The 15,746-nt window shown below is 53.5% G+C and overlaps 1 protein-coding gene across 1 annotated transcript in view; it reads left to right on the top strand.

Moving 5' to 3' along the window:
• The window catches only part of USP22 (ubiquitin specific peptidase 22), a 45,845-nt gene extending 34,506 nt beyond the window's left edge, over positions 1-11,339 (top strand). The window contains exons 7-13 of the mRNA XM_069481841.1: positions 664-769; positions 2,441-2,599; positions 5,454-5,580; positions 6,401-6,492; positions 8,083-8,145; positions 8,744-8,893; positions 9,522-11,339. Of these exons, the coding sequence (XP_069337942.1) occupies positions 664-769; positions 2,441-2,599; positions 5,454-5,580; positions 6,401-6,492; positions 8,083-8,145; positions 8,744-8,893; positions 9,522-9,564 (740 nt within the window). The 3' untranslated portion in view covers positions 9,565-11,339. The remainder of the gene's footprint in view (positions 1-663; positions 770-2,440; positions 2,600-5,453; positions 5,581-6,400; positions 6,493-8,082; positions 8,146-8,743; positions 8,894-9,521) is intronic.
• Positions 11,340-15,746: the final 4,407 nt, after the last annotated feature.

The following is a 15,746-nucleotide window of genomic DNA, read 5'->3' as shown; positions in this document are numbered from 1 at the left end:
TATGTGTGGTCCTTTTAATAATGCTTGTCCTAGGAATCAAATAAAAGTTTCTCAATAGCTTAGGTAAAATTTGGTTTCCTAATATGATTTATAACATACAACAGAAAGGAGCCACTGTGGAAGATTATTAAATTACTATTCCAAGCACCTAGTGAGAATAATTAAGAGCCTTCTGCAACCAGCAGAAATCTGATGTAAAAATCAGTTGTTTGAAAATGAATTGCTGTTAAAATGTTTATATAAGCAAAAAATGATGAAACTGTTGTGATCTGCTTCTGACATAATTCCCATTGAAATGTCTGAAAAGAAATGTAAGGTTCTTAGAAACGTGGTGATCAGAACCCTGTAGCGAGGTTGCCCGGCCGCGGGGCACTGGGGGAGGCGCAGTTGTTTAAAGCATGGGGGCCGCCACCACTGTTTTCTGTGTGTTTGTATCTTTCTTGTGTGTGTTATGTTTTCTTGTGCCCTAACATTCTGTCCCGTGAATTTGAGATCCTTCTGGGCAGCATTTTCCCCCAATCTTAAACTTTCTGCTGTCAAAACACTCAAATGATCACTACCAGAATGCCCCTTGGGCCCTGCTGGGCAGCTGTGTCCTTCTCTTGGGGCCTTGCCATCTTTATGGTGTACAGATGCTAATCACGGAGCGTGGTCTGTCCCCAGGTGATGATAATGGGAAGAAGGCGAACAACCCCAACCACTGCAACTGCATCATTGACCAGATCTTCACGGGGGGGCTGCAGTCGGACGTCACCTGCCAAGTCTGCCAGTAAGTGCTCTGCAGCATCAGCGCCGGCCCAGTTGGGCCAGCACCACAGCACTTTGCCGTCAGCACAGCCATGTGCTCTGAACGGGCGTTAAAGTCGATTCTTGGGCCCAGAGCGTGGTGGACGCCACCCCCAGGAGGCCGTCTTGACGATAGGTCACTGGGCTGTTTGGCCCTGACAGTGGCCTGTCTGCAGCAGCAACCAGCCGAGAAGCAGAAGTGGTTTTGTTAGACAGCCACACCGTTGTCATTTGTTGAGACAGAATAGCTCTAAGTGAAAAGATATTAGAGAAATGATGAACAGATGCCTTGAGTGTGAAGGTCTTGGCGGGTGGCCTCGTCCTGTTGGAGAGGCTGGTGCCACCATGGGCACCCTCAAGTGCGGGTCGTTTCTGATGTGCACCCTCAGTGTTGAGGTCCTTGCTGTTGTCCACGCCACGCAATGCGTTCTTGGGAGCTTCTCCCTCACCCCCATTTCTCTGCTTCCCTCACAGTCCTTGACACCAGGAACCAAATACAATAGGCCCATTTCATGAAGGACTAGATCACAAATGGCAGATTTTTGACATGTGTCCCAAAGTATACTAGTTTTTATTAATTTATGGTTTCCTTTTCCATTTTCTCTAATGCAGTGGCCCTAATTCTTTCCAGGTGTGGCCTCTGCTTAGGTGCTCCAAGCTTCTAGAGTCAGAAAGAGAATCCCTTGCTGGGTTAGAGGAACCGTCTTACTCAAACTCAGTGCACGCTGCTAGTTATTTTTAGAAATGGGGTCTTACTATGTCACCCAGGCTGGAGTGCAGTGGCGTCGTCATAGCTCACTGTAACCTTGAACTCCTGCCTCAGCCTCCCGAGTAGCTGGGACCACAGGCAGTTGCACCTGGCTCTGTTTTTTATTGCAGATCAATTCTTTTAAAATGTGGTCACAATCCACTAACATTACTTGAGAACCCGTGATGGATTGCCATTTGCAGTCTGCGTAGGGCCAGTTGGGTATTGGGAAGGGCAGAGCTGCCTGTGTCAAGGTGCAGCTTTCTGTAAGGATCGGAGATTGCGCGGCGCCTTGGTTCTAATCAGCTTGGGCTCAGAGTGTGCTCTGAGCAGTTCCAACCTCCTCACAGGCCCTTAACTGCTGAGTTCCCTTAGCAGGAGATTGTCTCAGCTTTAAATCCTGTTTAAATATCTATACTACATTCCTAATCTGAGTTTTCTTTTTTTATGTTATGAAGTAATTCCCTAGGAAGGAATTGGTCTTGTTAAATGCAGCATCAAAAGTGCCCAGCTGGGGCTGCCGGGCCTGGCTAGTGCACACTCTCCGGGAAGTGTGCTTGGAGGTCTCCCTTACCCTCCAGGCTAGGAGGTTCCAGTTCCCAGGTGCAGCTGAGAGAGATCCATGGATTCAGAGCCTCTGGGACTGGGAATTTTTAATCTTGAGAAAATCCCTAAATGATTGTAATGGTCTTCTGGGTTTGGAAATCATTGCTTTAGGATCAGCCCTGGCCTTAGGGGTTCACACGTCGCTTCCTGGGGCCACCTTGGGAGCCCAGGACATGCTGGGTGTGAGCACTCTACTCTGTCCGACCTGAGATGAGGCTCGTGCAAAAGGGTCAAGTGGGGAAGGGGGTGGAGCCCAGTGGACAGCAGTCCTCACGTGCGTCTGTCTCCCTGTGCTTCTAGTGGAGTCTCGACCACGATAGACCCCTTCTGGGACATCAGTTTAGATCTGCCTGGCTCTTCCACCCCATTCTGGCCCCTGAGCCCAGGGAGTGAGGGCAGCGTGGTGAATGGAGAGAGCCACGTGTCGGGAACCACCACGCTCACGGACTGCCTGCGAAGGTGAGAAGCCCGCCCGAGTCTTCCTCACGGGAGGGCTGTTCGGAAGCAGGGGTTGATCCGGACCAAACGGGGCTTTTTCTTTCACATGCCCAGGACAGAGCCTTGAGAACAGACAGGACATTGGCCTGTGGCTGCTCATGCTAGTTTTCCTTTTTTTTTTTCCCCCTCCCCAAGTCGAGTAGATATTTCTGTCCACCAGCTTTGCATAGTGTAGGGTATCTGTGTCACCAGCTACTGTTCGACACCCCGGTGTACATAACTGAGAGCCAAAGAGCAAGCCTTGGAGCTCCCGCACCTTTTGTGGCTAATAACCCACACCAGAGTGTGAAGTAAGAAAAGCTGCCCACCCCACGGTACATGGCCTTTCTGCCAGTGACAAGAACATACGTGTGGTCTTCTGTACTTGCAGTCATTTTTGAATTTGTCCATTTACTGCTTCATTCGTTCAGATAAGTGATCAGATGTAGGGAGTGTTTGCTGTAAAATATATTCAAGTAGCTCTAGCATATAATTGTGGAGAGATCAGAAAAACTTCCTAACCTCTTATTTTAATTGAGTCTGGTGTTCTATAGCCTTTATTTTCTTTTACTTGGATTAACTAAAGGTTACTGCAGGAGAATCCCTATTGAGTGAAAGTCTTCTTTAGAAAGGGTGCAAGCTTTTTGGTTTTTGTTTTGCTACACGGTCCGCAGGACCAAAGTCACATGTTTAGAATTTTAAAATGTGTTAATGTTGTTACACTTGATAGGTCCAGGTGTATAATGGAGTACTACATTTTTAATTTGGAAAACAAGCAAATAACGAAAACCAAAACCATTTTTCAAGAGAGTCTTTACCACTAAATTAAAATTTAGTCATAAATTTCAGTAAAACTGAAACTTTGTCCACAAAGCAGGCAATGGGGAGAAAGCAGCAGAACTGCAAACCGAAATGTATAGGAGACGTGTGTGGTCAGGAGAGGCCTGGCACGGCTGGCCATGGCACCGCGCCAGGGGAGGGGGGGTGCACCCATTGCTGCCTTGTGTTGAAAGCAGGGGCTCCCTTTTCCGAGTTCTCCTGAGACTAGATCCCGAAGCTGCGTTGAAACAGGCTCAGCTTTGGCCAGAGGGCTCCTGTCATGCCCTGGGTGAGATGACGGAATTTCTAAAGCATAAACAATGGCTTTCCGTACTTGGTTGTGGAAAGATTGGGGTTTTTGTTTTTCAGCTTTAAAATCTGCTGTACAGTACGTTGAAATGTCTGTTTTATGAGTTCTTATTGTTAGTAGCTACCTGTTATTGCCAGAAGTGCTTTTAACACAGCCCTTGTGTCACATAATCTCTCCCCACCGTTAGAAAATTAGTTTCCCCGGACATCTCCGTTCCTTAAGGAAGGCTTTCCCCCTCCCACCTTTGTGCGCCATTTTACTGGGAGGGCGGACAAAGGAGGAAAATGCCGCCTTGGCCAGAGCCGCTCAGGTCACGGCCGAATAAAGGCAGTCTTGGGAGAACAGTGTCGTGGGGAGAAGGGGTGCAAAGCTCGTGCCTTCTGGGCACTGAGGGTGGTTGGCACATAAGTCATGGCGTTCGTGAGCATAAAGCCTCACGTCCGCAGCCAGGATGACTTGGGACCTTGGGCAGGGAATGGCCAGTGCAGTAGTTGGGACTCCCTCCTCCAGGTCTCCTCCGTCAGACTTGTGGCGGGGGACGCCGGCAGCAGGGGAGGCTGTGGGGCGGGTGCAGGTGGGGCTCATCAAGGCGGTGTTGACCCTGAATCTCCTAGGGGGGTTGGGTCGGGTCGGGTCAGGGTCCAGAGGCTCTGCGCCCGGGCCAAGGAGATATGCTGATGGTGTTAGGGGGCCCAGGCTGCCCCAGTTCCATGGCCTGAAGGGACTGGAAGGTAGTTCCCAGTCAACATCATTGTGGCCCCAGGAGCAGGGCCCGGCTTTGGATAGTAAGGGGGCAGCCAGGAACTTGAACTCCCTGGGCTGGGGCCAGCGTAGCCAGGGCCTTGGCCCATGCTCCTGGGGGCAGGGGCATGGCTCCCAGGACTTACAAGGTGTGTCTGCGTGTCTGGCTCCAGGTCACCAGAAGAATGAAATCAAGTGAAGCTTTTTATGTTGGGACAGTGGCAGTCCCTGCAGTGTAGGTCCCGGGCACCCTTTGCCCAGCGTCCCCGATGGCAGCCCTGCAGCACTGTGGTGGCTCCACAGCCCGGACGCTGCCGCCCCTGCAGGAGGTGCCCAGCCTCTCCGTCGCCACAGCGACCCGCACGGCGGCGCCTCCTGCCCTCCCGCCACCCCCTCCCGCACCACTTCTCCAGATGGGCCTGCCAGGTTGTGCACTTGGCAGCGTGCGCCGCATGGCCTTGTGGGGTCAGCTTTCTTCACGCACGGTCGTCTCTGCAGACCCACCCCGGCTGGTGTGGGGGTCGCTGGTCTGTGCCTTGTGGCTGCTGACCAGCGTGGCTGCACCGCAGTCCAACCCTTCACCGCTGGAGGACATCTGGGGCGTTTCCAGGTCTTTGGCTGTTATCAGTAAAGCCTCTGTAAACATTTGTGTATAGTTTTTGTGTGAATATAAATTTTCATTCTTCTGGGTCAAATTTAACTGCTGTGTGGTATGATAGTTAGAAAGTTATTACCATTTCTTGAGGCCTTTGATTTAAACAAAATATTTAAGATAAATGTTTTTTAAAAAATGAGCAGAGAAGGTGGAGGAAAAAATAATTTCTTTTTTGCATTGTGAAATTACAAACATCCTTAACTGTATGCATATGTCTGTAGTAGAGAAATCGACCCATTGAAAGTGATAAAATACCTCTCTTCCCTCATTCCTGTCTCTCACCTCTCCCATCTTTCTTAAATGCCTCATAGATTCACCAGACCAGAGCACTTGGGAAGCAGCGCCAAGATCAAGTGCAGCGGCTGCCACAGCTACCAGGAGTCCACCAAACAGCTCACCATGAAGAAACTGCCCATCGTGGCGTGTTTCCATCTCAAAGTAAGTTTTCCAGCAGACAGCTCTGGTGGCAGCCTGGGTTCAGTCCGCAGTCGACGCGCAGCCTGTGGGTCTGGTGGACGGAACACGTTTTGCAGTTGCAGCAAGTCAGCAGGGAACGCTCAGGAAACGGGGGCTGTGAGGGGCGTGACTTTCCTGCCTGGGCTGCGGTGAAAACGTAGGGTGTGAGTTACTCTGTGGGGGGCGCGTACGTAGTTAAGACGTTATTACTTCTACCCGGATTTTCTATCTCCGCCTGGCCCACGTTCTCTGTTTTTTTCTTACTGAGACACTAGCATTCTGATCTAGTTAAGGAGTCAGTGTGCTTCCTCCGTAAAGGACCAGATAGTAGTAAATATTTAGGCTTCCTGGGCCACATGTGCTGCTTTGTTTTATTTCACAATCCTTTAAAACTGTAAAACAACGATTCCAAGCTCACTGGCTGGATTCGGTGCCCCTGATTTAGTCAAAGGAGTGTCCTTTGTCTGGTGAAAGGAAGGACATGTTCATTTTTGCTGCCACTAGTTATGGACGTTTGCTTTCTGCACTTCACTGTATTTGCTGAGAGATGGCTTTGTAGCACCCCTGGCGTCACCCCTGAATGATCTCGTCATTTCAGAGCTTGACCTGAACCCCGTACGTGGGGGTTCGTTTGGACCAACATTGTGTTATTGAATCCATGAGCTCTGCACGCAGCCAAAAGACATGAAAAAACATCCAGTGCAAGGCACAGAGACGTGTCATCGGAGGAAGCCACGAAAGCCTGGGGGCTGACTGACGCTTGTCTCCTTTCCTCCTCTTGCCCCAACTCCTGTCTCTGTAGCGATTTGAACACTCAGCAAAGCTGAGGCGGAAGATCACCACGTACGTGTCCTTTCCCCTGGAGCTGGACATGACCCCCTTCATGGCCTCCAGGTAGGAGAGGGTTTGTCCAGCTGCATCTGGGCAGGGGGCGCCGTGGTCCTGTTGGGGCTGTGACGAGGCGATGGCTGACGTTGATACAAACCTTACCTACCACAGGCTTAATTATTTGTCCTGATCCTAACCAAGACATATTTTAATGAATTGCCTTTCCTCCGATACAGTTTTTGCTTTGAATATTTCTCTAATAATTCTCTATCCACTTTCAAACTTGGGAATTCATCAAGGTGGGATCCCAGTGAGAAGGCAGCGCTTTATTTGATGGACCAGATTTTGAAATACAAATAGATACTCATTTTGCAGTTGTAGATTTCATTGTCCTTGGTTTCAAATGTTTATATCATAGACCACTTAAAATGTAATCCTCCAAAAAACCATGACGCTTACTGATGCACAAAACACATTAGCGTCCTTTGGCTGCTGTAACAAGTAGCCACGAAGTCGGTGGCCTGAAACGACAGAAGCGGATTTTCTCCCTGTGTTAGAGGCCAGAAATCTGAAACCAGGGTGCAGGCAGGGGTCTGCTTCCTGTGAAGGGTCTGGGCAAGGTTCGGTTCCCGCCGCCTCCGGGCTCCTGGGCTCCTCCCGCTGGTCTGTGTCCCGTCTCCCGCTGCTGCTCCCTCCTGGAAACCCTGGTTGCTGGACTGTTGGCCCACTCGGGTCATCAGGATGACCTCTCTCAGCCACCCTCGGCTTCCCACGTCTGCAAAGACCTTTCTACAAGGCAGGTCCCATCTCGGGTTCCAAGAGTTGAGACATGGGTGTTACTTTTCAGGGGACACGGTTCAACCCACAGCACCATCTAAAGCAAATTGCCCTTGTTATTGGCATCTTCCTGGTGTCATTCCTTGTGGTCCTGCCCCCGGGGCACACAAGTGACCATCTCAGATAAAACAAGACCACCAGGGTTAGAGCTCTGTGCTGTCAGCCTGTAACCCTGTGCCCAGGGAAGAGCGCGGCCCGATCATGATTTCACGTCTCCATGAAGGGGGTGGTACAGTTGCTGGTGTCGGGGTCTCAGGAGATCTGGGTGTTTTCTGCTATTGGTAGCCATGGCCCCCTTACATAAATGAGATAATTAAAGTGTGGATTTTCCTGTTCCCAGTGCTGACCCTCCCCCATCTCACCAGGAGACGGGCGGTTGGGTTGTGAAGTGACAAGCAGCAGTCTTTGTCCTCTGAGGAAGCAGCTGTCTAGGCTGCTGAGTGGGTTAACTTGAGCACCTTCCCATCTGGTGTGTTGCAGACTGAACTCGTCTTCGTCCCAGATCCCCAGATCTGGCTCCGTCACAAAGCCCGTTCACAAGTTCTCAGGCGGTGAACGGCCTGGGGGTCCATTCCCCACCCACCCTCAGTGGGGACATGGTAGTGTCAGGAGGCCAGGCCAGGTGGCCCTGGGGCCCAGGGGTGCCTTAGGCAGTTCACCTCACAGACCAGCCCCAGTGTCCTCAGGTAACAGGGGGTCACCTCTGCCCAAAATGGAGTTGTTGGAAGAAGAAGGCCACGGTTGGTAGCGCTGGAGCCCTGTGTCTGCCCGACGCCGCTGTTTGATCAGTGATGCTGCATCCGCCCTTGTTTGTTACAGCAAAGAGAGCAGGATGAACGGACAGTACCAGCAGCCCACGGACAGTCTCAGCAACGACAACAAGTAAGTGCTGCCCGGTAGCGTGTGTCCTGGCACCTCTGGTCATGTGCCTGGTGAGCGGCATCCCTTCTGCCTCTCAGGGCACCGGTGGCGCCCGGGAACCTCACGCTTAGGAGCGGTACTGGCAGGGCTCTTGCTCCTGGGGCCGCTGACCTGCTTAGCGTCTGGCCCTCTGCCCTCTGTTGGGGAGGGACTTTGTACCCCCCATTGTCACAGACGTTCCCCACTGTTGGAGGAGCCCCATCCCTGCCCTGGTCTCTGGCCCGGGAGGTTCCATTTGGGAAGCTCGATGTCTGCCCTCACTGCACACGGTGGGACCTCTTTTCCTTTCACTGTTCTTTCTCCTGCTGGTGTTACGGGAAGGGCGAAGGCGGCTGCGCCCGGTGTGGCCACTGCTGCCTGCTGCCACGAGATGTAGTCTCAGGTGGCCGCTGGAGTGGGCGGGAGCGAGCAGGGGCGGCCAGGCTCCCCTCTGCAGCCTTCTGCGCATCAGCCATTGCTGCCGGGCTGTGGTGCTCAGGCCCGGGGCCCCCGTCCCGCCGGGGCTACCTGGTTTCTGACGGTCAGCTGCTCTCCCTCCCACTCCTTCCCCCCATGCTAGATACTCCTTGTTTGCCGTCGTTAACCATCAGGGGACCCTGGAGAGTGGCCATTACACCAGCTTCATCCGGCAGCACAAAGACCAGTGGTTCAAGTGTGATGATGCCATTATCACCAAGGCCAGCATTAAGGACGTGCTGGACAGCGAAGGGTGCGTCCTGGGGGCGGGAGGAGAGCCCTGCGTGGGCAGCTCTGCTCCCATCTGTACATCTGAGCCCAAAGCTGCGTCCGCACCTGGCGCCACTCAGGGGTGTTCACCTTGCGTTGCCCAAGTAACAAGGGCTTGTTCCAGGTAGAATGCCGGCCTCAGTGGGTCGTCAGAAGGGAGAGAATGTGCCCTCCAGGAACAAAGGGGACCTTGCTGCCATGGACTCTTTGAGGGGTTTGAACTTTATATTCTGAGCAGCAGGAGAGCCCCCTTGAGAGGTTTTACATAGAAGAATGTGTGTGTTAAAGGGCAGCAGGTGGATTTGGGCTGGGCCCTGTTGCCGTGGTCCCGGCAGACGCTGGGCCCCACGCAGGGTGGGGCAGTCACAGCGGGGGGAGAGGGCTATGGGAGGTCGGGCGGCTTCCTGGCGGCTTCCTGGCGGGGGCAGTGCCACCAGTTAGGGAAGTGCTCTTTCCCTGTTGGGGATTGAAAAACCAAAACCGTCAGCCAAGAATCTGGCTCTGGCACATGTGCAGAGGGCGCTGAGCTGCAGCCTCGTTTGGGGCAGTGGCTTCGGTCCTGACATCTCATGAATCAGAGTGTGAGCATCTTCCTCTCTCTGCCTCTGCAGGTACTTGCTGTTCTATCACAAGCAGTTCCTGGAATACGAGTAGCCTTATCCGCAGCTGGTTGGAAAAAATGAAGGTGACGAGTTGGCAAGCCTAGTGACCTGACCCCAGCCTCCCCAACATCGAGATACAGCTCCCACACAGGCGTGCCCTGAGGGTCCCTTTTGTCCTGGGACCCTCAGGGTCGGGACCGACAAGCACAGGCGGTGGGGGGGCTCCAGGAGCTGCACGGAGACCACATACGGGTTGCTCTGGACAGGAAGCAGCAGAGCAGCCCTGTCAGCAGGAGTCTCCCGTGCTCCTCAGGATGTCTGGGGGGCCGGGAGCCTTGGCGCTGAGCAGCCCCTGCCTGGCGCTTCCTGATACCTCCAGTTGTTCCCCAGCTTGCAGTTTGGAAAGGTGTCTGCTTGTCTTAAAATCATGGGTCCGTTAAAGCAGCACGTCGAAGAGACTAGGCCAGTGTGCAGGCAAAGCTTTGCGGACACCTTTCTCTCCGTGAGTTTAGCATTAAGGATGTTGAGTATGGTACTCTTAGCCTCTGTTTTTTCAGCAGCTGTGAAGCAGCCCCCGGCGCTTGTGGAAGACCCTACGTTGGGTTTCCAAGCGCATCTGTTGTGCAGGTAACTTAGCGTCAAACTGCATGTGGAAGCATCTCTCAGTTTTTTAGACATAGGCATTTTCTTATCCCCCACCCCTTTTTTCTCTTTTTCCACAATGGTGAATTTCATAAATGTAATAATAGTAAACTGAATGAATTATTGAGTTTATACTGAAGTTTAGATAGTTCCCCCTTTGTTCTCAAGAGTGGCTCTTGCTTTTAACTGTTTGTTGCCCCCACCCCACCCCCCGGCATCTGTGTGTTTGGTCAGCACCAGTCGCAGCGGGAGACTCAGGCCGTAGCTAGCAACTGTCTCTGTCATCGTAGTCTGCGGAGTAAACGCAGCATCTCCCAGTGGCTTTACTGGTTTCAGCCCTGGTCTTTTCCTCCTTGGTCGTCCGTCCCATCGACCATGCGCTGCTTGGCGGCGCGTACGTGGACGCAGAGCTGCAGAGGCTGCAGTGGGGACTCGCCGTGTTGCTGCGGAGCCTCGCTTTGCGTGTGGTGTGGCGTCAGGTGTGGCACGAACAAGAGGACTTCGTGATTGAGCTTTTCGGTGGAGCCGAGGAAGCAGAACAGTATGCATTGTTCCGTGTAAGATATTTTGCATGTATCTATCCAAACGCAAATTTAGATTGTCGATTTCTGAGCAATTACAACCTAGGAACGTGGGGGAGGAAATTTTTTTTAGTACAGTTTGTGAAGAAGCCGTCTCTCAAGCTGTGCTTGTCCTGGGCGCGCTGTCTGCATCTGCACTGTGGGATCTTCAGTCCGGGAGAGAGTGGAGTCGTCTGTTGCGGGGTTGGCAGGTCCTTTTCGTAAAGAGCCAGGTGGTGAGCGCCATAGGCTCGGGGGCTGTTTGGTGTCTGCCGTAGATAGCACCTAAACAAGTGAGTCTGGCATGTTCTGGTAAAGCTTTTGTATGGACATGGAAATCTGAGTTACATACAATTTTCATGTGTCAAGAAACTGATTTTTTTAAACTATTTAAAATGAAAATTAATCTTAGTTCATAGGCCCCACACAAAAGCAGGTGGGGATCAGCTCTAGCTCATTAGCTAGTGGTGCTGGGAGGGGTGGAGACAGTGGGAGCTGAGTGGTCCTCACTGCTCAGCTGGAAGACAGGAGAGCACAGGAAACAGCCGCCACACACTGCGGAACCGTGGTGTGGCAAAAGCTTCCGGGATACGGTGTTTAAGCACTTGCCTGATTCTTTTTTCCTTTTCTTTTTCTTTTTTTTTTTTTTGAGACACAGTCCCACTCTGTTGCCCGGGCTAGAGTGCTGTGGAGTCAGCCTAGCTCACAGCAATCTCAAGCTCCTGGGCTTGAGCGATCCTCCTGCCTCAGCCTCCCAAGTAGCGGGGACCACAGGCATGTGCCACCATGCCCGGCTAATTTTTTCTATATATATTTTTAGTTGTCCAGCTAATTTCTTTCTATTTTTTTTGGTAGAGACGGGGTCTCGCTCTTGCTCAGGCTGGTCTCGAACTCCTGACCTCGAGCGATCCTCCCGCCTCGGCCTCCCAGAGTGCTGAGATTAGAGGTGTGAGCCACTGCGCCCAGCCCCGATTCATTCTCTGTTGTATTTCTGCACTTAGAGACTACAAATTGAAGCATGTTTTAAAATAAGCATTATTAAAGAAATGTGGGTGGGCCCAGAGTTTCGGAGTTGGCCCTACATGACCGTGCTGTGTGACTGCCGTGCAGGTCTCCTCTGGGGAGAGGGGTGTGTTTCCATCAGGAACGAATGTCGTGGGAAGGAGAGTTGACTGAGGCGGTCACAGGACGCTGCCCGTCCTGCAGCCCCCCGAGCGCCCGCTGCTGTGCTGGCGCGTCGGCCTCAGGCCTTCCTGGCAGGTGGCCTGTGGTTCCCCCCGGCTGCTTCCGCACATCCCTTCTTGCCCCCTTCCTCTGGCTGTGCTCAGGGGCGCCAACTGCTCCGAGAATGTTAGCACTGGGAAGGGCGCTGGAGCCCCTTTGTTGTTTAAAAGGCATTATTTCAAACTTCGTATCCAAACTGCCCGTGTGCACGGTGGCACTGGTGTTGAGCACGCCCTTCGCATCTGCTGCTGAAGAGCCCACGCCGCGCTGGCAGTGGCCTCCCGCACTGCCCGCTGCCTGGCCCTGCGCATTAGGTCCTCTGTTCGATATGCTCATGTGAATCTGCTTTGTTAGGAACAAGATGCTTGATGGGTTCCGGAATCTTCTGTTAGCTCGCAACCCAGCTGTAAAATTCAGGAAAACGGTTTTCTGTTCGTTTGACCACGCCGTGTAGGTGTTGATTGTCAGAAAGTGCATCTGACCACTGAGGACTCACCGGGTAGGTGTGTTGGAAACAAGTGGTGCTTTGGAGATGCCGCCGTCGTCTCAGTGCTTCTGAGTAAGGCAGACGGACGTCCCCTCTGCAGACACTCCCGAGGCGAGAGTTTTGAGCCCTGCGACGTGCTGGGAGCCGGGCGGCCTCCCTCAGCCCCCGCCCTCCGCGGCCTGGGCTCCTCCGCGGCGCTGGAGCAGGCCCTGCACCTCCCCTCTTGCGGCAGCACCCTGCAGCGCTGTACCAGAGTGCTGTTGTGGCTCAGCTTGGTGTGTTTGCTTTTCGTTGTGTAAAATGCTATTCTTTTGACAATTCAAGTGACTGTTTTCGTTTACTATGACTTTGAAAACAAAAATTGTAAGAAGAAAATTCTAATGATTGTGCTGTGGTTGGAGATTTTATTACCAAGATGTTTACACCTTCTGCCCCTTGTTCTGGGAGCTGTTTGACTCTTTCCTCTTCCCCCTAATGGCTTGTAGTCTTTCCTATGTCACAATAAAGGTACATTTTATTCGGAAAACTGGTCGGCTCTCCCCTTACCAACACAAGCAGCCAGAGAGGCGGTGGTTGCAGGGACCAGCAGCCCGGGCAGAGCTTGGCTTGATGGGGCCTGGCCTCACCAAGCCAGGGCCCAGAGAGTTCTTTGGGTCCTGGGAAGTCTGTGGACTCTCGCATCCTCCTCTTCTGTAATTGGTGGTGGTGGACCCTCCTTCCTCCTCTTGTGGGGGGGAAGGTGACATCCAGGATTCAGGACAGAAGTCTCCTCAGGGCCTTTAAATCCACTTAGATTATAAGGCCTGGGCCATGACATAGGTGTGTGCATTTGTAGCAAGCTCCTGTGTGATGGGAAACCAGTAACTGTACAGAAATACGATAAGCGGAGAGAACACACAGCTGCTGGAGTGCACGGTTCTGTGACTGGTCACGAGGCTGCGGCTGACCGCCAGCACGCCTGTCCGCCCCACCCTGCGCCCGCACGCTTCCCTGCCCTCGGCTCATCGGGATTCCTTGACTCGTTGGCCTAGACCTTCATTTCTGAAGCATTGGAGTTTTGGAGTTCTGTATAGTTTTTCCTTCTTCGTCTTTTTTTTTTTTTTTTTTTTTAAAGGGATGGATCTCGCTCTATTGCCCAGACTTAGTGGGCTGTGGCATCATCATGGCTCACCGCAACCTTGAACTCGTGGCCTCACGTGATCGTCCTGCCTCAGCCTCCTGAGTAGTTGAGACTACAAGTGAGCACCATCACACCTGGCTAATTTTTCTGTTTTTTTAATAGGGCACTATGTTGCCCAAGCTGGTCTTGAACTCCTGACCCCAAGCACTCCTCGGCCTCCCAAAGTGCTGGGATTACAGGTGTGAGCCACCTCACCCAGTGGCCTCTCCTTTTTTGGATGCCTTTGATGGAAATGTTCATGGCAAGTGTTTTTCCGTCACCTGGAAACACAAGGAGGAACCAGAGACAAGCTGGGGTCCAGACCTAGTCCTTGCCGCCATTGTGTGGCAGGCTCTTCAAATTACATAGAACCCTTGCGGTTCTGCTGTGGTGTGTCCCTGGGAGAAGATTCCCGCCCGGCCCCCGGGGCCAAACACCTTCAAGCCAGCAAAGCTCAAACTTTCCAGGACAGGAATAAGAAAATTCCTGGCTATGGGGGAGTCAGCACCATACGGTAGCTTCTAGTTAAAAGCGTAAAATTCATCTTGTAAGACAGCCTCATGGCTTCACCGGTGATAACTGGGTCTCCCGTAAGCCCACTTGGATCCGAGGACGTGGGCCACCACGCATGTCCTGTGCCCTGCCGCGCAGCAGCGCCGTGTGGACTGCCCGAGGGTGCAGGGCGGTCTGATGGGCCGGGCAGGCGAACCCCGTGCACAGTAGGGGCTGGACCAGAGTGCTGTTTTATGGGATACTAAGTTGCTACGTCTGCGGACTCCGTTACAGCAGAGGCAGAATTACCGTGGCCCCGAGGCTGTACCCTGAAGGTCTCGGCTCTGCGGGTGGAAGTGGACGGCTTTGGTGATCCTGACACTCGGGTGGAGAAGAAGGCATCAGCCAGGTCAGCAGATGTGCACGTGCTGCCAGGGCATAGGCAAAGGCCCCGAGGCAGCGGGGCCCGGTGAACACGGAGCCCGCGTGATGGGCACGTGAGAGGAGGGGAGACTGCGCTGGAGACGGCAGGGACAGCAGGGCCCGATGCCAAGCAGACCCCAGAGCTGGCCACGTCTCAGCAGCGATGAGGAGCCGCACTGCCCTCGGGGGACCGGCCTGGGGGGGAGCAGAACTCGGTTCTGGGCACCACGGAGAAGTAGAGCCGGTGGGAAGAGGTTACAAGGAAGCAGAGTCTCGCCTGAGAAAGAGCGTTCGCCCAGGAGGAGCCGCCTGGGAGCGGAGAGGACTGACGATCCGGCTCCAAGCCTCTGGTGCGGAGACCGATGGGACAGGCTGGTCTCCCCGAGAAGACTTGGCGCTGTCTTCTTGGAGCAGGCGGGGCGTTTTCTGGGACCTGCTCTCAGGATCCACACTGCCAGTGGGGGTCGGATGGAGATTGGGCAGCAGGAGAAGTTGGGGTGTCGTACAGTCAGAACAGAGGCCGCAGGGGACCCTGGCACAGCTCAGACACAGATGCAGCTTGTCCCCCACAAGGGGACATCACCTTGGGTGAGGTGGCTTTGCTCATTAAAGGGCAGTTTCTGGAGAAGCACTTGGTTGTGACCCGCCATCAAGCAACCCCTCCAGTGCGGGGATCAAGGGTCTCCATCCTGGAGGGGCAGGTGGTGCCCACGGTGTCCACTGCACTAAGTGCCTTCTCTGCCGCCTGGAAGTTTCAGATTCTTGCATTAGTGCTGGCAAAAGTCCCACCCTGCAACAGGCAGATGCTGGGGTCTGATTTAATCCAGAGCAAATGTGAGCACCAACCAGGACCCAGCGCACGGGTGGGGCACGTCTCCCTGGTTACCTCTGCGTCCCCCGCGCCCTGCTCGCACTGCCTGCCTGCTGGTGAAGGCGGCACCGCGCACCTGCCCGGGAAGGGCTTTGTCCTGCGAGCTTACCCAGAGCCTGAGAGCTCGTCTGATGGAGACAGTACTCTGCTTGCAATACAGGCGGAGAACTGTGCTGGCTAATGCAGACTGATTGACGCTCCACGTGCCCCTCCCCGGTTTTGTCCCCGACAGAAGGCCGCTGTTGTGGGAAAAGCACCGAGTTCCCGCTGGACCTGGCGCTCACCAGTGGTACGTCCTGGACTAGTGAGTCCGTCTAAGGCAGAGCCTGGAGGGTCCCTCCCCAATCTGACATTGGACGATTAGACGTCTGCCTGC

This window comes from Eulemur rufifrons, chromosome 9 (assembly GCF_041146395.1).
Source record: "Eulemur rufifrons isolate Redbay chromosome 9, OSU_ERuf_1, whole genome shotgun sequence".
Lineage (NCBI taxonomy): Eukaryota > Metazoa > Chordata > Mammalia > Primates > Lemuridae > Eulemur > Eulemur rufifrons.
The sequence above is the reverse complement of the archived record's forward strand: the minus strand, read 5'-3'. Positions and strand labels throughout refer to the sequence as shown.